The sequence below is a fragment of the Gambusia affinis genome, linkage group LG04 (assembly GCF_019740435.1).
Source record: "Gambusia affinis linkage group LG04, SWU_Gaff_1.0, whole genome shotgun sequence".
NCBI lineage: Eukaryota > Metazoa > Chordata > Actinopteri > Cyprinodontiformes > Poeciliidae > Gambusia > Gambusia affinis.
Genome location: NC_057871.1, coordinates 8,747,319 through 8,768,302, shown reverse-complemented (window position 1 = coordinate 8,768,302; position 20,984 = coordinate 8,747,319). Strand labels below are relative to the sequence as shown.

The following is a 20,984-nucleotide window of genomic DNA, read 5'->3' as shown; positions in this document are numbered from 1 at the left end:
GCATCTTTGAATATGAGAAAAATGAAACATTCTCACTATTAAGACACTAAAAGTGACTGCTGTCTATGAAGATGACATGTTCTACTCAGTTTCTAGCTTTTTAGGACAAAAAGATTGGCCACTTTTTTATGTTTTTAATATACTAGTTAGCATCACAGCTGCTAACTGTGATGGTAAACATTGCAGGAGTGGACTAAGCCAGAGCCCATTGTCCTTTACGGATAAGCTTGCCACAATGATTGATCCTTTTTCTAACACTGGGAATACATTCCTGGGGTCAAGTGAATGTTGTGTAGTATAGTTGATTTGCTACCAATTTTTAGTTTCAGCACATTGTCTTACACACTTTTTAGCAGAAAAGTAATCTGTAAAAATTCAAATCTAAAATAAATGTTGATATTTTATGCAGTGCCCCCTTTCTTCTGATTAATTTAACTGATGATTTTTGAAAAGATAATATTTTGACAGATGAACAGTGTCTGTCTGCTAAACAAAAAACCCAACAGAAACTGAGATGCCTAATCCATTAGTTGGTCCTCTACTATAGGTATGTGTTTTAAGCTTATAACCTTGTCAAATTATTAAAGCAATCTATGAACAAAGATTGACTATCATGTTTTACAAATAAAAGTAAAACATGTCATGCGTATTTCTGTAAGACTCACTTTTCTGATACCCCAAATAAAATTTGTACACGTGATTCTTATCAGAAGTGAACGAATTGGTAGATAAAGAAACCTTATGTTTTTAATCTCTGCATAGCTTGAGCCATTTTGCAAAGAATACAAAAGGTTTGGGTCCAGTCTGGAGTGTTTGGAAGCGCTCAAAATGTTAATAGCTTTTCCCGACGGCTCCTGAACGCCTCAGTACAGACGTTGCTCGTGACGCGTTACGTCGTTTCCGCCCCATGTTCGCAGTCAGGTGCAGACATCCGCATCTGGATTTGTCGGAGAGCTGGGGGCTCGGTACCTTATCCTCTAAGAACCTGACAGTACGGTGTGTTGTGCCGAACCAGGAAGCGGGAAGAAAAGATGGAGGACGGTTTGAAACCAACCGGCGACACCAAGCTGGACCAGGCTATCCGGCAGTGGCTGCAGTATGACCGGGTGAGTTCACGGGGCTAGCCGCTTAGCTGACTCAGGATTCTGGGGTTTACCTGGCTGGCAGCATGGTTGTTTCCAACCACTACATTTAGGGGAACAGCCAAAAAAGCTAGCTCAAACGTAACCGATGAACAATGAATTTCAGTGTTTATGCTTTCCCCCCACCAAAAACAATTTGTGATTTCCACTGTTTAGAAAATTGGGTATTTTCGTTGTGATGCTGGCTAAACTGAATCAAAATGTGAGAAATTAACTTGTCAAGTATTTTATGCATACTGTTTTTCATTTTTTCCCGAGTAGGTAAACACATTTATGTATGATGTTATTACGGAATAAACTAAGAAAGAAAGCGGTCACAATGACCAGCTGAATAATAACGTGAGCTCAACCATGTTTATTAGAGAAACTGAACTCAAAATCTCAATTTGAAATCTTTAAATTGAGATTTAAAGATTTTAAATAACTGATTTATCTGACAAATCAGTTCAGATAAAGGTCTGATATTGATTTAAAAATTATGTGAGTTTACTTTTAAAGTGGGAAGTGGGTTGTCTAAAGCAGTGATTTCCAAACTTTCCAGCTTCTGACCCAGAAAATAAAAAATATGAGTCAGTGAAGACTCATTTTCACTGAGTCAGATTAAAAAGTGACATTAGCAGCCAATATGTTGTGCAGTATGTTGGTTAGTTATTTCCAAGACCCTTTTTAGGTTTTTATCAAATGTATTTTTTATTAAGGTTGATTTCTGAAAACAGCAAGTTTTTGAAAAGTTATTATTATTTTTATTCATTTAATCAAAAATGTATTCATCCTGTTAACTATCAAGCCTTTTATTTATTTTCACACAGTCTGTTTTTTGTAGGAAAGTAGCTCATTTTTAATTATTTGTTTATATAATTATTATAGTCACGTTGGTAATTATAGAAGGATGACCACACACTGACCAGCTGACCAGCACAGGAAGAGTCCTTATTGGTCCTACAGAGACATGCAATGCCACCAATTAGAGCAATCAGGGGACTCAGATTCATTAGTCTTAGCATAATTGTGTTAAGAGGGTCTCACTGAACAAGACAAGTATCACTGAAAAGACATTTTCATCACCTTTTTGGTGTGCCACAAATGATTGAAATGTTGTCATCTTTGTACAAAACTGAGAAAAATAAATATTTTTATACTATTGTATTTTGTTATTATTTTGTTTTAGAACGTCTGAGGTCAAATTACACTAAAACTATTCTGCTTGGTGAAATGTGTTTATGACTTTCACCTTTAGACTTATATACTATTTTCATCTGTTATAAGCTATCAAATGTTTGGGGGTTTAGGCAGTATTAAGCAAAGAAAAATTGTATAACGTCTTTTTGTCAGATTTGGAAAGTCACATGGCATTGCAAAAAATTTGACATAAAATGCCACAAACCAATTTTGTAGCGCAAACCTCATCATTACCAGATAAAAACCGAATGTTTTTCATTAAATGAGTTTATGTGTATTTCTGATTATAGTAAAAATATTTTGGGTTTATATTTCCCAGAACCCCAAGACGATATCCCTGGTGCAGGACATGGTGAAGGACGGATCGACGGAGGCCCTGAAGAAGTGTTTCTCCTCCAGGATGGAGTTTGGTACGGCTGGGCTGAGAGCCGCCATGGGCCCCGGCATATCCTGTATGAATGACCTCACAATTATCCAGACTACGCAGGTTGGTTAATTGATAAGCTACTGCTAGACATTAAGCATTCAAGTCACATGAGTGTCATGTTAAAGCCTAAAGCTCACAAGCTTCTGTATGTCACCAGTAGGTTCTTCCTGTATATTTACCAGAAACAGTCAGGCCTTTATTATTTGATTTGCATTACACTATCAGCAGGCAAGAAATGTTGATAATAGTCCTCTTGTAGTAATATATATATATATATATATATATATATATATAAAACATACAAATAGGAAGAGCATGGTGATGACCAATACAAGAGTAAAGTTTGTTAAATAACCCCCACCTCACTTTTTGTAGATCTTCATTGTGTTACATTACTTACACAACCCGGGATAGTGCGTGACTCTCATCACAGCTTCATTTCCATTTACACTGAGCAGTAAAACACCCTTACTCCACACATCAGTACACTCTCTCTAGAAAATTGTGTTAGCTTTCCGTTTAGTGGCTGTATATGTGAGTTTGGCAATAATTCCTGTGATTATTTTTGATCGGTTGGACTTTCAGCGCAAATCCTGTATTGAATAATAGTGTAGTAGAGGATTAAAGAGGTGAGGAAATGTAAAGTTACATTTTTTCCTTTTTCTTACTTTTTTCTTCTCCTATTAGACCAAGTCTCATGCTGCCTGTCACCTGATTTCAGCTTCTTCTGACTGACAAATACTTAACCAACAGTTCTTATAGAATAGAATAGAATAGAATAGAATAGAATAGAATAGAATAGAATAGAAGTACAAGTTCTCCCCATGCTGCATTCATGGACCCACAAATAAATGATGATGGGAGTTATACGCTCTCTCAGTTAATATGCTCTGTTGTGATTGCTTATTATTAGCAGGAATGTGATGCCATATATAGCGGCAGTTTGCTGCTGGACCAGTGGAAATAACTACTTTCATTTGGAGGCCCATATTTGAATATGAACTCTTTGCCAGGCCAGAAGACGAGTTTCTATCAGTGTTAGAACATCGGACTATCTATAAACTAACACCAGCTTACTTTCTCTCAACCATTCGGTCATTTGTTCTGATGTTTCAGGGTTTCTGTCGCTACCTGGAGCAGAGTTTCAGTAACCTTAAGGAGCGAGGCGTGGTCATTGGGTACGACGCACGCGCCCACCCTACCAGCGGGGGCAGCAGCAAGCGCTTTGCCAGCCTGGCCGCAGCAGTTTTCATCAGCCGAGGAGTTCCAGTCGACCTCTTCTCTGAGATCACCCCAACACCGTTTGTGGTACGCTCTTAAACATCTGTATTCTCTGCTTTGGGGGCTTTAATTGTGTCTAATATAATAACACACTAGCTGGTTAAAAAGAGATTTACCACATTAAAAGCACATTTTTAAGTCAAGTCAAGTTTGTCTGCTGTCAAGACTTTAGTGGGAAAGACGTTGTGAGGACATAAGCTCCAGGGCAAATTCCATTTAAAAAGTCACTCAGTTCTGGTGCACAGCAGGTTGCATAACACAGATTTCACAGGTTGTGTATAGGATATCGTCATGTTCTCTGTATTTTCTGTCCAAACACGTCTGCAGTGTAAAGTGCACACATTATTCTTTACCTAAAGTCAAAACCTCAACCTTTCAATCTAATGATTTATCTATAAAATTTATGCTCCGTGTTGGACTTTATTTTTATCATTTTTCTGTTCTTGTATGTAACAAATCTAACATTTTCACATTTCAATGTCAAATGTTTAGAAATGGACGTGAAGATCTATGAAATAGAAATCTAAAACAGTACAAAAAAAGAATGCAAGCCTGTCATAAGGCAGGTGCTTAAGTTTTATAATAAATTATTTTTATCTCAACTTTTCTGTTTTTGAAATGTCTTCTTTCTCATGTTGTTCTTTTTGCAGCCTTTCACAGTTTCCCACCTGGGTCTGTGTGCTGGCATCATGGTGACCGCCTCTCATAACCCCAAGCAGGACAACGGCTACAAGGTACAACTTACTTTGTCAACTTTACGTTTTGGTTTTCGTCAGAAGTGCATCAGTACGTTTTTAACGGTGTCATAGACCATCATAGTTCATTCTCTGATCTTTCTCACAGGGAAACAGATGGGAAAATAATCTAAAGAATAAACTTTTTCTTGCCAGGTTTACTGGGAAAACGGCGCCCAGATCGTTTCTCCTCATGATTCTGGAATCTCCAAAGCCATCGAGGAGAACTTGGAGCCCTGGCCAGCATCCTGGAACACAGAGGAGGCCCTGAAATCCGCCTTGCTGAAAGACCCCTTCCAGGATATTAAGACACAATACTTTCAAGCCATCCAGAAACACTGTCATCACAGGTACTCCATAAGTTTCCCACATGATCAGCAGCATGTAGCATTTAAAACGTGTAGTGTTTCATGTGGTACAGTGTATAGATGATTTAACTTGTTTCTTTGCAGAGAGATAAACAAGAAATCAGAGGTGAAAATAGTGCACACTTCTGTGCACGGCGTTGGCCACACATTTGTCCAGTCGGCTTTCAAGGCTTTTGATCTTCACCCCCCGTATCCCGTAGAGGAACAGAAAGATCCAGACCCTGAATTTCCCACCGTCAAATACCCAAATCCTGAGGAGGGGAAGGGAGTTCTGGTACGCACTGAACACTGACCCAATGCTCTCCACATGTAAAGAATTCAGCCACTGCTGTGTTGGTGTTCATTTGGTAATTTCTCGGTTTGGTTCGCAGACATTGTCGTTTGCTCTTGCAGAAAGGAAAGGAGCCTCTGTGGTTTTGGCCAATGACCCTGATGCTGATCGATTAGCTATAGCAGAGAAGCAGGAAAGGTTTGTGTTTTATATTTGACTTTAGAAAACCACTCCAAAAAAAAATATTTAAATCACACATTTCTGTAATAACATTTTTATGAATGCTGTCGCGTTTGTGTTATCACTAGTAAAGATAAATAGAACGGCTTAAAATAGTTTACATTTATTTTTTTATATAGCACAATCTCTCTGAAAACTTTAGGAAAAATCCACTTTTTACCTTGAGCGCATTTATTTAGTGGAAGAAAAAAAGTAAGAAATTGTTGCTTTTTTTTTTTTTTTTACCTCCAGGGGGTCTTTTTGTGGGCTCTAGTGTCCCTTATATGAAAGTAGGCTGACAGGAAAGGGGGAATGAGAGGGGGGAAGACATGCGGTAAATATCGTCTGGTCCGGGGGTCAAACCTGCGACGGCCGCGTCGAGGACTCAAGGCCTCCAAACATGGGTTTTGCGCCATCCCCTACGCCACCACGGCACGCCCCAAAATTGTTTTTAATAAAATCTCCAGTTGGACAGTTGTTACTCTTGCCAATGGCCATCCTGATTTAGATGAACACAACTGAAGCATTTTTAAATGTAGACCCAAATTTCTAAAGTTGATCAGTGTTTGTAAGATCTTCCAATTACTAATTGACAACTTCTTGTTTTTTTGGAGGACATGCTATAGAGACCCGTTTTTTTTAGTCACTAACCTTACATAGAAAACTCAGATGAAACCAAAAAAAATTTATTCAGTCACAAGAGAAATCCGACATGGAGAAATGCTCAAACAAACAAATTCAGCTACCCAAAAATTCCTCTAAGATATAAGTAAAAGCAACATTTTTATTTTTTATTCTTCACTTTTTAAGTTAATCTGAGTTTCTGAGAACTCAAAGTCTGGCAACCTAACATGCAGGAAGATTGATTCTTAGTCCAGTGAGCCAATCCTGTCTTGATTTTTTTTGGCCTCCTTTACCATCCTGGTCAATGTGCAAAATGTTAAGATGTATACTGGTACTCAACCAGGTACTGCAGTAGGATCAATTTTAATTTAATGATGTAATTCTGCCTTGGAGACTGAAATGGTTCTTCACCTTTAACCTTCCTGTCTCGTGTGGCTCAGTGGACAGTGGCGTGTGTTCAGTGGTAACGAGCTCGGAGCGTTGCTCGGCTGGTGGATGTTCCACTGCTGGAGTGAGCAGAACTCTGACGCCGCCGCGGTGAAAAACCTCTACATGCTGGCGAGCACCGTGTCGTCCAAAATACTCAGAGCCATCGCTCTGAAGGAGGGCTTCCACTTTGAAGTAATACATTCAAGCTTGCAAAACGTTTCTGGCCTCATTTGTAAAACATCTCTAGAAAATATTTGTAGACTCCAAGGATATCAGAGTCTATTGCATGAAAATACTTTCTTGTCATTTTTTTTAACTTTAATTTTATATATAGTTAAAGCAAGAAATCTGTATTCACTTTTTATCCTGTGTTATTGTATCATAGTAATTCTAACTGAAGTAAAACTGCAAAAGATCCTCTAAGACGATTTCTGTTTGCTAAATGTCAGGGTAGAGGGAACTTTTTCACAGTCAGAAGTTTACATACAGTTTCTTAGTCTTTAAATTTGTTTTACTTTGGTTAAGCATTTTGCTGTAGTGCATTAATTTACTATAGATGGTGATAAATAATCTATCAGAGTTTACAAAAAAAAACTACAGAGTTTAGCAAAAACAAATAATTTTCATTAACAGTTTAGTCTGATTTAATTTCAGTGAGAAAAAATGTTTGTTTTCATATAATGTATGGTTTGCTGTGATATATGTCAATCCACATTTTTGTGTTGTTTCTAAAGACTTTTTTCTTACGATGTTTGGACAGGAAACCCTAACAGGTTTTAAATGGATGGGGAACAGAGCCAAAGACCTCTTGGACCAGGGAAAGAGTGTTTTGTTTGCTTTTGAGGAGGCCATAGGTAGGCACAAACACAAACTGATGTTATCGCTCAGTAAAATGACTTAAATGTCTGAAGGCTTGTGTTTTATTTGCCCTGGCAGGAAGTGTTAGGATTCTTTTCTATTCATGAAGATGTCTTTTGAGTGTTTTGTTGGCTGCTTCATCACAGCAGTCATATTAAACTATGTTATCTGAGTTGGGAAATAAGGAAACTAGTGCTTCAAAGTGACATTTTGGTCAAAGCCTGTTGTAAAGATGTATTGAAATTTGAAAACAGCTTTCAGAGTAATTCATATGTGTTAATTTTCAATCAAATTATGCCCAAATTAATTAGCTTACCCTTATCTGCCTTTTTTTCAATTAGACTTGGAAAAGAATAGTTTGATTTGGGAAAGAAGATGAAAAGACTGAAGAGTTGTTGAGGAAAATCTGCAGACACAGGCAGGATTTATATTTATGGATCATTTCTTGATGTCTTCATAACAACAAGAACTGGAGTCCTCAGTGCTTTCTATCTACTGGGAATGCAAAATGTTGTGGATCTGGACATTTACCACTCAATTAATTAAAAAGTTTGTTTAATTAATTAGAAAAACCTTTTTATTTTATTTTATTGGAGACCAACAGACCTGGTCAGATTTTTGTATAATTCTTTTAACTGGGTTCATGTTTTTTTAATCTTGTTACCTGTGTAACATATAAAATGATGTTTTACTTGGGAGGAATGAAGTGGATTTTGTCACATCCATGAATGTGTTGCATCTGTATTTGCATGAGGGATGCAAATACAGAGTGCTGCATTTGACAACAGTGTGCAGTTGTCAAGATAAAGTAAGTTACTTTTCACCTTGATTCCATCATCTTTTGATCAATTTGATTTGCTTAATAATTCACTTACCATCTTGGGCTTAACGTTCAGTGCTGTATAAACTAAGAGCCCCCAAGTGGTCAGTTAGTAGCAAAATTATTCAAAAAAATAGGTCAAACTACCCTGATGTTGGAACCACCCCAAGTATATAGCATGCTGAGATGAGTGAAACATCATCAGTGCAGACAGTCTTTGCACAATGTAGCTTCACATTAAGTAATATAATCAGATTATTGCTGAAACATTTTTGTACATTTTTACTAAGCTGCTCAATGTGTGGGAATTAAATCCCTCAGTTGCAACGCTCAAGCCTGGTCAATCTTTTTTGACATGTTCAAAATATTTTCATGTTGCATTTGGTAGAGAATCAAATGTTATAAAGTTACAACTGGAGCGCTGTTGAGCAAAATCATCTTTGAATCTCACCTACACCAAAACATAGATGTACCTTGACCCACGACTAAAAATCTGTAGCTTCAGTGTAGCTGTGCTTACTTGTGTTTGAAATGGTTTGTCAAACACAAACACAGCGTAGTTTGGAGCATTTCCATCTACCATTATTATGATGTTGGAATTGGAATTGCATGCCATTGTACACACACAGTTATTAAAGGAAACAACAGCTGACCGCCACAGCCGGGTTGTCACACACGCATAGGAAATCGACTGCCTGTGTGTGTGTGTTTCAGGTTATATGTGTTGTAACTCTGTGTTGGACAAGGATGGCGTCAGTGCTGCAGCTATCGCAGGGGAGATGATTTCATACCTGGCCACCAAAAACAAAAGCCTCTCCCAACAACTTACTACCATCTTTGAAGAGTAAGATGTTTAAATCATGCTGATTTAACATTAAACTTGGTGCCATTTGGTGTCACTGCCGACTAACTCTCATTTTCTCCCTGCGAAATTGTCAGGTATGGCTATCACATCAGCAAGAACTCCTACTTCATTTGCCATGACCAGGAAGTAATCCGCAATCTGTTTGAACGTCTCCGCAACTTCAGTGGCAAGAAGGACTCATACCCATCAGAATGTGGCCGCTTCTCCATCTCTGCTGTTAGAGACCTGACCACCGGCTACGACAGCAACCAGCCCGACAAGAAGGCCGTAAGAAACCTGAACACAACATTAGAGCACACACTCAGAGCAGAATATATCCTGACATCATACTGTGAAGGTAGAAAATACTACACCATCAACAATCAATTATTGGCACCTCTGGCAAAGATGTGCACAAAAGCCTCAATTGTTAAGGAGGCTTCATGACCCCAAGAAGCCATTTTTTGCTGCAGTTCTTCACAAATTTTCTTTAGAGATAATTTCTTTTCTTATACTTCTTTAATTTTTTTTATACGTTTTTCAGTGTTGCTGTAGCCACAAATGACAAACATACTTCAGCCTTACTTGAATAGTACGCTCTTCTGTGTTTCCTATTTTGAAGATGGGTTACAAGAAATGAGATTTTGTTTCACATTTTATACCCCACAGAAACAGAAAATCTTGCAACGCTCATGAAGAATGCCACGACGTTTTCAATTTCAAATATAAAGTTTCTTCACTTGTTTAATGAGTGATTTGTCTGAAACTGTTTTTTTCCCTTTCTTTTGTTTTGTTTTTATTCAGCAAGATGATTATTTTGCAGTAAAAAACTATTTATTTTAAAGTTTTTTTTACAGGGATGCAACTTTTTTTTTTTATGGAGAATGCTATAAAAAGAAAGGAATGTTTTCTTACAAGAATTCTGCAAGTGTAGCCATATAACAGTGGATGTACCTGTCTTGTATATTTTTCTATGTTCTCCAAATGTCCAAAGAGTAAACAGTGACACAAATCCTGGTCTGAATGCGTTGAAATATATTTTAAATGTGTTGCATTTTTGATCTCCCTCACACTGCTTCCTGTCCTTCCTTCCAGATTCTTCCTACCTCCAGCTCCAGTCAGATGATCACCTTTACCTTCTCCAACGGCGGCGTCGCCACCATGAGGACCAGCGGCACCGAGCCCAAGATCAAATACTACACTGAGCTCTGTGCTGCACCTGGCAACAGGTAAGGCAATTCAGACCGCACTCTCAAGTGCATATTGTCTGAATATGGCAACTAAAATATTTCAGTGGTCATTGATTTTTGGGATGGTGTGCGAAACACTTTTCAAAACAATAAGCAAATTTTAAAAATATGCAAAAATATAAATCTTTTAATTAATCAAACATTTTGTTAAATGAAACAATATATAGAGTGTAACACCTGACTTCAGTTAATTATCATGTGATGATGTTTTTCAGTGATGTGACTCATCTGAAGAAGGAACTGGATGACTTGGTTGATGCCATTGTTGAGAACTTCTTTGAGCCTGTGAAGAATAAGCTGCAGTCCAAGCCAGAGTAGTTCTGATGGAAACTTCCTGTCCAAGCTGAGAAACGTCTCTCTGACCGTCGTTTCACATCTTAATTAAAATTGGGTATTTTTTTCCCCCAGTTGAATTAACTATTTTTTAAGTTTGTCCTAAGATTTTTAGATGCTGTACTAGTAATAATGACAAATTGTTTGGTTCATTTAGAAATAATTTGCATCAGGAAAGCAAAAATCTCACCCCACTTTAGTAGAATTAGAATGAGTCCCTCTGGATGTTTATGCCTAAAGCCACTAGCCAAACTTTTCTATAAAATCAATCAATCACTGTGGAGATAACATGTTGTAGCCAGTTTTTCTATTTGTTTTGCTACTTTTGTTTTAAATTAATTGCACACATTCCTCTAGTTATATCACAGAAGGCATAATGGAACTGATCAGATGTTTCAATTATGTCTATCTGTATTTTGTAACATTTACTTATCCTGTGTGTCCACAGAAACCAGTTACTTTGAAACATTCAAACCGGAATATAAACAGATGAGCAGACTTTAACATTCTGATGGCAGTCATCACTGCTTCGTAAAGTTGAATCCCTTGCAACTCGATTGTTTCTGAATTTATTTTTGAAATTGTCAGGAGGTTTTCCACAATATTTTTTAGTAATGTCAACAGATCCTCTCAGTTTTTGTGATGCCATCAACCCTAGCAGAACAAAGCAGGGTTTTTTTTCTTTGGTGCTCTTTCTAAAAAACCTAATTCCCTATGTTTCATCCATCTGTGTTTTATTCTGAGTGTATATTTGTCAGCAGAACAGAGATACTTCTGTAACTTTAAGTATACCTCATTCCTTTTGATCACAACGGTAAACTTGTGTTCCCTTGTAATTCCACAATCATTCCTTTTTTCTAGACTGTATTATGCTGTACATTGCCAGTATCTGATATATCTTCAGAAAACACTGTGCTTTGTATCAGTGCACTGCTGCTGATGTGAAAAGGTGCCCTTAAACACAACTAAATGCTGGGAACTGTTTTAGGCTTTGAAATTATGTCATGTTGTTAATAATAAATCTACCACTGAATGTTTTGCCCTTTATAAACACTGCACATGTGGAAACTAATTGCAGAGTTTGCAGATTTACTGGTGTTACAGCAAACTCTGTTACTATGAGATATTGTGACTCCAGAGGGCGATGTTCGCAGGGGGGAATGAGAATTCCGGTGGCTTCATATTCTGACAGCTTTTTTTTAGAAAATGCGACCTTAGTGGAACTTGGTGGATAGCCCACTGGTAAAAGTTCAGTCCATCTTGTTAAATCTGGCGAAAAATGATTTGCAGACAGTAGAAAAACAAGAAAACTCAAATTGATATACTTTAGTAAAGTATATCAGTTTGACTTTTAAAGTATGGACACATTTTCTCATAACAGCTATCAAAATATGTGACTGCCTATATTTTAGTCTCTCTTCCCTTCTCAGTAAATTTTTATTTTAGTTTTTTTTTTTTTTTTACTTTGATAGATTGTCAGAATTATGGGATCTTTTCTATAAATAACTTGCTATAAATTGTAATATGGGTGATGAAAGCTGTCAAACTATGTTCCTTTCTGTATTTCAGTCCAGGTTTATAACGCCACTCTGGAATCTTTAATGGTTGCATAATTTGGCGTTGGCCTATGGAAAACAATTTTGTACTTAAAACTTGAGCATTTTAGCATCACCTTGAATTTATTTGGCTCAATTACAGTATATAATAAACGCATTAGTGCCTTCATTAGACACTACCAGATGTATGTAAATTAAAACCTTGGAGCAGATAAATTAGTAACTCCCCCTGTGAGGATTTTCTCCGATATAAAAGTATGTCGGAGAGATTTTGTGTGCCGCCAGCCGGCGGCGCTGTATCTTTCAAAAAAAAAAAAAAGGTACTTAATGAATGTCTGCTATCATTTCACTGATAGGTGGCGCTACTTACTGTATTCATTAAACTTTAGGTGGAGCTGGAAGATTTTTATCCTACACTGCTTTCCATACTGTGTCGGCTTGCCGTAATCAACTTTATTAGTGCCTAAACGGCCACTAGAGGGAGACACTGTGTATTCATTCTTCTACACTCTGCTCATACCGTTAAATGAACCTATGTTGCGACTGACAGGGACTTTTCACACCTTCCTGTTACTTTACAGTGAGTGAAATCTCTGTTGAAATGTACTCTACTTTTATGAGATGTTCATTGTTTCCTAAACACACTCACATTGGCATTGCTTTCACCACCAATAAAAACAGTTTCTAACAACACAAAAATCTTGAGTGATGAAGTGTTGGGTCGGACATACCGTGAATGTTTATTAATTTACACCATCATCAGGCGCCGTGCACTTGTGCAGAGGAGGGAGGTCGGATCGGCCCTGTCGTCTATATTTAACTCGAGCTACAAACAGCGAGAGCCGTACGTGGAAAGGTCTCTCTCTCCTACTTCTGTGGCGTGGGTATGAGCGGGCTGCTCGCTGTCCGACAGCCCTCCTTTTAATGCGTTTCTGCCAGTGAAGGCACGCCGGACAGGAGGGAGTATAACAGGTAAGGTTGGTCCAGCAAGAGGAAGACATTAGACCGGCTTCAGATGATGAGATTGGGCTCTTTGTGGACGAGATTTATTTAAATCATTTAGAGGCTGGGGTGTTGAGGACTGCTTCTTGCTTAGACGCAGATTTATTTATTTTTATTTTTTATTTTTCTTTTATGGTAGATGACGTGAAATGTGTAGGTTTTTACTTCCGCTTGGTGTCTCAGTGTAGCGGTCTGAGCTGACTCAAGTTAAGGATTTAAAATAAAACAAGGTCAACCATGATGAGGTGGGTATAAGGAGCCGCATTGTGTGTGTTCTTCCACTCTTATTCACATGATTATTTTGTTTACATGGATGGTGTAATTTGATAATCTCTGAGCGCCCTTTGCATTTAAAATTAGACAACTCATCATACGCTTTCTCTGTGAAACAAACCTTGGGATATGTGCTTCTGACGCACAAAAGGTCATATAAGTTTCTCTGAATACATGTGTTTATTTGTCCTTGCAGCTGTAAAAGTCACTCAACTTGTTCTCTGCTGGGTTTTCTGATTAAAACTTTATCAGTCTGGCTTAAAGGATGAGCTGACTGTGCATTGTGTTATAATTATGATAGACCTGGACCTGAATTTAGAAGACTAGTTTATGCTGAAATGAATTTGCCTGACAGAAATTGCATCTGCACTATTGTGGATTTTACATAACTGGATGTGAATTGAATCTGTTTGCACTGGGAGGTACATGTTCAGATGATATTTGCTGTAAATCTTTGCTATATACAGTGCCCTGCAAAGATATTCTCTTTAAATATTCAAATTTGGCCCCTTTATGGAAGTAGTTTTTTTGGGGGGGTGAGGGAATAAATCTAGGTTAAATTTTTTCCTTTCACTTCACAATTAGGAACTGCTTTGTGTTGGTTTCTCACATAGGATCTCAAAAAAATACACTGAAGTTTGGTAGCTGTACCATGACAAAATATGCAAAAGCTCAAAGTCTAGGAAAGGTTTTGCAAAGCAATGAAAATAAATCGAACTTAACTGAATAAGGATTTGGAAAGATAACTAAAATTCACTCTAAATTTGATGTTCTGTGACTTTTCACTGATGTTTTACAGGTAGGGTGGAGACCACTGGTCCCTGAAAACCATGGATGGACTTTACTTTGATGTGAAACCAAAAGGAAGTGAAGCCCAGAGACCACAAAGCTCTGAGAAAACTCGACATAATCTAACCCCAAACCATCACTCGTGTCCCTCCCTTTCACGCCTCAACTCCGCAGCTCAGAGTCCCCAGAAATGTGCCGGGGCTTGGGAGAGGGTAGCACCATGGAGGGGACAGATGGACAAGGAAGAGATAAGATACCAACTGACAATGATTGGTTTCAGGGTAGTTCACTACCTGACCACCATGGCCATGCTGCCCTGGGTGGTGGCAGAGATCTGCAGGTCCTCCAAGAAGGATCCGGGTGCTGGGCCGCGTCATGGTGCAGGTGGTTCTCCTTCATGCAGTAATAAGACTGTGTTTCTGTGTGTTTCTGCATCCTGGGTGCGGTGTGTGTCCGTCCTGGCTGAGCGCCGTCTCTGGGACCCTCTGACACACACAGTGCTGTTTGAATGTCGTCCTCATCAAGTGACCAAGTTAATTCACAACAGCCAGGAGCCCAGTATCTTTGCCTGCCTGGTGAAAGACTCGCTGAAATGTGCCTGCTACGTCTTCCAGTGCCTGGACAGCACCAAGGTAGGCACCTGTGGGAATAAAGAGTGTCTTAACATGTGCAAATGTGTGCAGGGAAACATGAACACATATATATTGTAAGTGCATGTAGAGCATTTCTTTAACTTTTTCATATTTATTCACCTGAACTACAAACTTTAGATTGCTTTTTTTGAACTTTATTTGATCTACACAGAGGAGCGCACATTCAGAATCATCACAAATAAAAATCTTAAATGTGTGGGACTTGAACTGAGTCCCCTTTTACTTTGACACTCCTAAATAAAATCCAGTGCACCCAGTTGCTTCAGAAGTTACAGAGTTTACCTGCATGCAATTTAATCTTAGTGTATCTAAGCATGTTCTGTGAAGGCATTGGAGGTTTCTTGGAGAACATTAATGTAAAAGGCATGAAACCAAAGTCAGCTAGCAGACAGATCAAGGAGAACTTTTAATCAATGTTAGTTTATAAAATATAGCAAGATTAAACTTGTCACTCAGCACTTTTCAATTCATCATCTGAAAACAGAAAAAATATTATACAACTGCAAGCTGATTATGGAACAGCTGCTCACCTAACCTGTGGAAATAGAGAATATGATTCCAAGAAGCTGCCAACTATAGTGCTGTACTCCACAGATTTGGCCTTTATGGGACTTTGGCAAAAAGCAGCCAATGTTGGAATGCAACAAAAGTAAAAGAAGGTGCTGTGGTCTTACGGCTTTTTGTCCTGCATAAGAAATGCAGTTTTTAGTGGAAAACCATCACTGCACGTCACTCTGAACGCAGCATCTTCATTGTGAAACATGTTGGCAGCAGAATCCTTGCTATGGGGGTTCTTTTCTTTATTGATGGAGAGCTATAGCTAAATGCAGGGCAATCCTGGAAGAAAATCTGTCAGATTGTGGTGAAGATTCACCTTCCAGCAAGAACATGGCCCTAAACATAGCATCAGAGCTACAATGGAATACAATAGATCAAAGTATGGTTCTATATTAGATTGGTCCTGTTAAAGTCTAACCCTATATCCACATAAAAATCTGACTTTAAAATAGCAGGTGCTCTAATTCCAATCTTCAGCTATTTTGCAAAAGAAGAAAGAGCAAAGATTTCAGTGTCCAGGTATGCAGCGCTGGTGCAGACATACCCAGAAAGACTTAAAGCTGTAACTGCACACAACTATAAAACTATTGTTTTCCTTTCACTTTATAAAAACACAGCACTTTGTGTTGGTTTGTCACCAATCCAATAAAATCTGCTGAAGCTTTGGTTGTTACATGACAAAATGTGGAAAAGTTATAGAGGTTTGAATATTTCTACCAGGTGGTTCTTTAGATATATGCATTATGACTAGACGACCCTTTTCTGTTATTCCCTTGAATAAATGTCCTCAAAGTGTTCATTTTTCTCAAGTTTCCTTAAATCAACATGATAAAGACAAAGTAGGTTTAGGTCTGCTGCAAGTTTTGGTGAGACTGAACTGAAGTTAAACAGGTGATGGAAAAGTTGAGGACCCAGGCGCAGGAAGCAGCAGGTGAAAAACAAACACAGCTTTGTTGACTTGTTGAAACTAAAAGGACAAAGTCTCGATGGAGAAAGTAAACAAGACTAAACCATAAATGACAGAGACCTGAAATAGCAGAGTGGATTAAGGATCATGTCCCAACGTGGAGACAATGGCAATCATCAAACAGGCAGAATGTATACAGATGGGAGATAATGACAAAATAACAGCAGGTGAATGACTGCTATCAGTGACTGAGGCCAGATGGTAGATAAACATGGGCAACTGGTGTAAGAAATACTGACAAAAATTATAAACATGAGAATAACAGCACAGACCAATCAAACCAAGGTAAATTAGACTACCGTAATACCAAAGAGATTATGGGAGCTCTAGATTGTACAGTTGGTGTTGGAGGAGCTGTAAGTTGAGATCAGACCAGTTTCGGCTCATCCAGCGGACTTCAACCCTGTAACTGCTTGGAGACCGATGGACATATTGACTAAAACTGTAACTATCCTTTCTCAGATTTGTATTTTGCTTTTTGTTGGTGTATGTGATCTGATGAACAAACTCTCTTCATATCAACAAAGGGCAGTTTCCATTTAAAATGAACATCCCAGGGACCGTTTCTGAAGTAAATCTACCTCTAGAATAAGAAATAAAAAAATAAAAAAATCTGGTGCACATTTACATAAGACACTGTTATATTTCCTCCATCCATAAAAAAATATTTTTCCATACTGGTAGTTGAGGGAGCTGACAATAAGGTGGCTGGCAGAAGTGCCAATTTTCAATTTTGCATCATAATGATGTGTGTTGGAAAACATGAGTGGCCTTATTGTTTGGATGTTGCTTTGCAGTGATGCTACACTCCCCCGGATGTCATTTTTCTTCCAATCTCTTTTTTTTTTCCTCAACATGAACTCTGATAAGCCTTGAGCGAAGCAAGTGAGGCCTGTAGTGCTCTAGAGGTTATTCCTTGATTTTCTGTGACCTCTCAGTTGATTCATTTTGGTTAGGCCGGCCACTTCTAGAAAGGTTCACCACTGTTCCACACTCTTCTCCTTTTATGGATAGTGGTTTTTACTGTGGTTGACTGGAGTCCCAGTTATGCTTCCACATAACACCATGTTGAAGTCTACTTGCAAAACTCATTTGACATTATAAGGCATAACTCTAAAGGTGACATAAATTATGACCTTTAAACCAAATCTAAGAGGATGTTCCAGCTACTCTCCAGCTTCAAATGGGTACATATGCATTTTCATAAATCAAAGGGAGCACTCCTAGAATAGGTAATAAACACATCAACACAACCTCAAGCTGTAAATATTGATTTGTTTAAAAGATATATGGCATGTTAGATGGAGATAGGAATTAAGAGCAAGGGTCAGTGTGGCAGGGATTATATTTGTTCCTTGTGTTTATTTATATGACAAAAAGCTGGCTGGAGGTTCAGTGTGACTGCACTGGTATTTAATCGAACATCCTTCTGCACCTCCCCACCTACGCTGGGCTTTTATCCCATTCGTCACCACACATAACACTGTGTGTATACTAACACACTCTGCTGACCTCTAATCCTTTCAACTTTCCTCCACATGGCGCGAGTTTCCAAAAGCCTCTGTAGGAGCAGCAGAGCTGCAGCTGCTGCGGGCGTCGGGTCAGAGACATCAGATAGTATCCCATGGCTCAACATACCAAAGACAATGAGGGATATTAGATGCGAAGCTAAAGGAAAATGCAAAGCAAAATGTCAGTATGACCTTAATCCCTTACGTCCCCCTTGCTGCTCACATGATACATGCGCACATGCTCTGAGACTGGGGGTCATATAACAAATACTTGCATGCTTCAGCTGTGAGCACAGCCTCCATGTGCTGTGGAGTGTCCGGTAAATATTACTGAGCGTACACCGTAGCAGAAATAAACACAGACTTGAAAAGTCTTAGCATGCTTCTGGGCTTTCTTGTCTGAGAGAAAAGGAGAGTGCATCATGTCGCCCAGCCAGGATATGAAACCATGTTACCATGGAGACCACTTCCTGTCATAGTCTGCTTGGCGTGGAGTTTATGAGCGCGTGAGTGCTTGTTGTTCTAGCTCTAAGTCCTGTTAGAAATGTGAGGATGATGGTGGGGATGATGTCAGACTGACCACCTGTTGTGATCCGGTTCTGTCAAGCTGGGCTTTAACACACACAAAGACACACACACACACCCACGTGCACACGCATACACACACACACCCACACACACACGCACGCACATGTAGATCTGCTTTTAATGAAGGCAGTAATTACTAGGCAATGTGGGATTGCTTTGTTTTTTACTTTGTAAAATAGCATTATTAAAACATATTTTAAAGAATTTCTAACCCACAAATGATGTAAACATAAAACTAGTCTGGCTATTTGCACACCATAAGACTACAACATTTACTGTGGGTTTACGCCACAACTAAAGAACACAAACACAGTTGATAAATTGTCAGCATAGCTTTCACTTAACAAGTGAAGATATAATGTAGATAATGTTGGATTCTCACAATATGATGTCTTTGGGTAAAAATACCACAGTTTAATGGCATTGATGCAATAACGTAATCAAAAATATATAACAATGGGGCGTGCTGTGGTGGCGTAGGGGATAGCACAACCCACATTTGGAGGCCGTGGCCGTGGCAGGTTTGATTCCCGGACCCGGCTGACATTTGCCGCATGTCTTCCCCCTTCTCCTTCCTCCCTTCCTGTCAGCCTACTGTCATATAAGGGACACTAGAGCCCACAAAAGACCCCTGGAGGGGGAAAAAAAAATAAATAATAAAAAAAAAAATATATATATATATATATATATATATATATATATATATATATATATATATATATATATATATATATATATAAACAAGTGCCAATTACTATTATTAAAACAGAAAAATGTCAAGTTAATTGTGATGCTGCTGAAACTGTATACCATATAAATAACTATTCCATATAAAAATGTTTTAGATAATTTCTTTGCTACTTTGAGTTTGAGACATAAAGTGTCTTAAATTAGCATCTCTGCATCAACAAAGATAAATCTCAAAGCTGTCCAAAAATCCTGCTCAGTGGTCATACTGGTGTCAAGGCTGTTGGTAGAGTGTTTAACTAGAAACACATTACACACTATATCACATTTTAGAACACATTTTCTTTATTTATTCTTATTTAATTCTATTGAAAGAGACATGAAGACTTTCACATGTCTTGCAGGATGGAAGGCCTCCTTGTCATCACCCTAATCTTTAGCTCCATCCTCAGATATTCTAATCAGTACTCAAGATAGGCCATTAAAATGTATTTGGCACTTCTAATCAGTCTGCCAGGAGTATTAATTATATCCTTTACTGCAAGAATTGAAAAGAGGCAATATTTACTTGCAATGACATGGTGTAATTCTTGCTCAAAGATCATGTCAGTATAAATCTAATCCATTTCCACTTGAAATGATAAAAACTCCTTGGGTTACTGACTGCAACAGAAGCCCAAATCATTAGCACTCTGTCTTTGTGTTTAAAAGCTGGAGTCATGTTCTTTTCATACTATTTGGTGTATTCTTGTGTTTTTCCTTTTATCAGCATATAGATTTTGTTGTCTAAACTGCATTAGTTGAAATGTTGTGTTTCAAGCTCTGGAGGTTGAAACACCTCCAGAGCTGGTAAATACATTTTCTGCATGTATTTACCAAACATGCAGAAAATGTTCTCCATCACGAGGACATGTTTTGTTCACTGAACATGAGAACCACTACAACGTATAACCAAAAAGTTTGTATTACATTACAAACTGATCAAACTGCTACCAGAACATTTAGCTTTCTGTTTATAGTCTGCCCCTCTCTTGGGGTTATTAAACCGCTTTAATTTTCCATGAGCAGCATGACTGCTTAGAGAGGGCAGCTACATATAAGGACAACATTTAAGGAGTATTTATAAAGCTTTGGAATTTGCTTAGCGTGGGTTTTCCCAACAATGGCCACGACACACTCGTTTTGATCCAAAACAACAGCAAATGCTACATAAAACCTGTTCATTCATGACATTTCATGTGTGTGTCTTGTGAATAAGCAGCTTTTATTTTTGGGAAAATGCACAATCGAGTACTAATTTAAGCAATACAGCTGTAAACTTCAACTTCCTCCTCTGTCTCCAGAGATGGCAATCCTGTCAGGGGAGACGCGTTTACCCTTCTGCTGCACAGATAAAACTTAACCACTGGGTGTCACCACTGAAGTGTCCAAAGTCTCTCAGAGTAAATGCCTTGAGAAATAATAATTTTTTTTCTCTTTATTTTGCCAAATTTATTTGCAGTCTGCAATGAATAATTAAATATTGCAAGTTATTTAAAATTAAAAGCGGTGGTGACATTTGTGAAGGTTTGAAAATTTGCAAGATAAGTAAACATCACCAGGTTCTCTGGCTTTGTTGAAT

General features: G+C 38.3%; 2 protein-coding genes across 3 annotated transcripts in view; both read left to right on the top strand.

Moving 5' to 3' along the window:
• Window positions 1-863: 863 nt before the first annotated feature.
• Window positions 864-11,851, top strand: pgm2 (phosphoglucomutase 2). The gene is made up of 13 exons (XM_044114785.1): window positions 864-1,106; window positions 2,641-2,808; window positions 3,865-4,056; window positions 4,680-4,763; window positions 4,920-5,113; window positions 5,216-5,405; window positions 5,503-5,600; window positions 6,686-6,866; window positions 7,435-7,528; window positions 9,067-9,196; window positions 9,292-9,484; window positions 10,292-10,425; window positions 10,662-11,851. The coding sequence occupies exons 1-13, from the start codon at window positions 1,032-1,034 to the stop codon at window positions 10,762-10,764; spliced, it is 1,836 nt and encodes a 611-aa protein (XP_043970720.1). The 5' UTR covers window positions 864-1,031; the 3' UTR covers window positions 10,765-11,851.
• Window positions 11,852-13,115: 1,264 nt separating this feature from the next.
• The window catches only part of tbc1d1 (TBC1 (tre-2/USP6, BUB2, cdc16) domain family, member 1), a 53,922-nt gene continuing 46,053 nt past the window's right edge, over window positions 13,116-20,984 (top strand). Inside the window, exons 1-2 of one of the 2 annotated variants that reach the window (XM_044114700.1) lie at window positions 13,116-13,307; window positions 14,410-15,031. In XM_044114700.1, the coding sequence (XP_043970635.1) occupies window positions 14,441-15,031 (591 nt within the window). In that variant the 5' untranslated portion in view covers window positions 13,116-13,307; window positions 14,410-14,440. The remainder of the gene's footprint in view (window positions 13,308-14,409; window positions 15,032-20,984) is intronic. The other variant, XM_044114699.1, reaches the window with a different exon arrangement.

Bases quoted from the DNA above. Each gene is read 5' to 3' on its own strand.
- pgm2 (XM_044114785.1), top strand. From the start codon at position 1,032: ATGGAGGACGGTTTGAAACCAACCGGCGACACCAAGCTGGACCAGGCT. The intron at 4,057-4,679 runs GTACGCTCTTAA...TTCTTTTTGCAG, and splicing joins TCACCCCAACACCGTTTGTG to CCTTTCACAGTTTCCCACCT. The intron at 10,426-10,661 runs GTAAGGCAATTC...GATGTTTTTCAG, and splicing joins TGTGCTGCACCTGGCAACAG to TGATGTGACTCATCTGAAGA.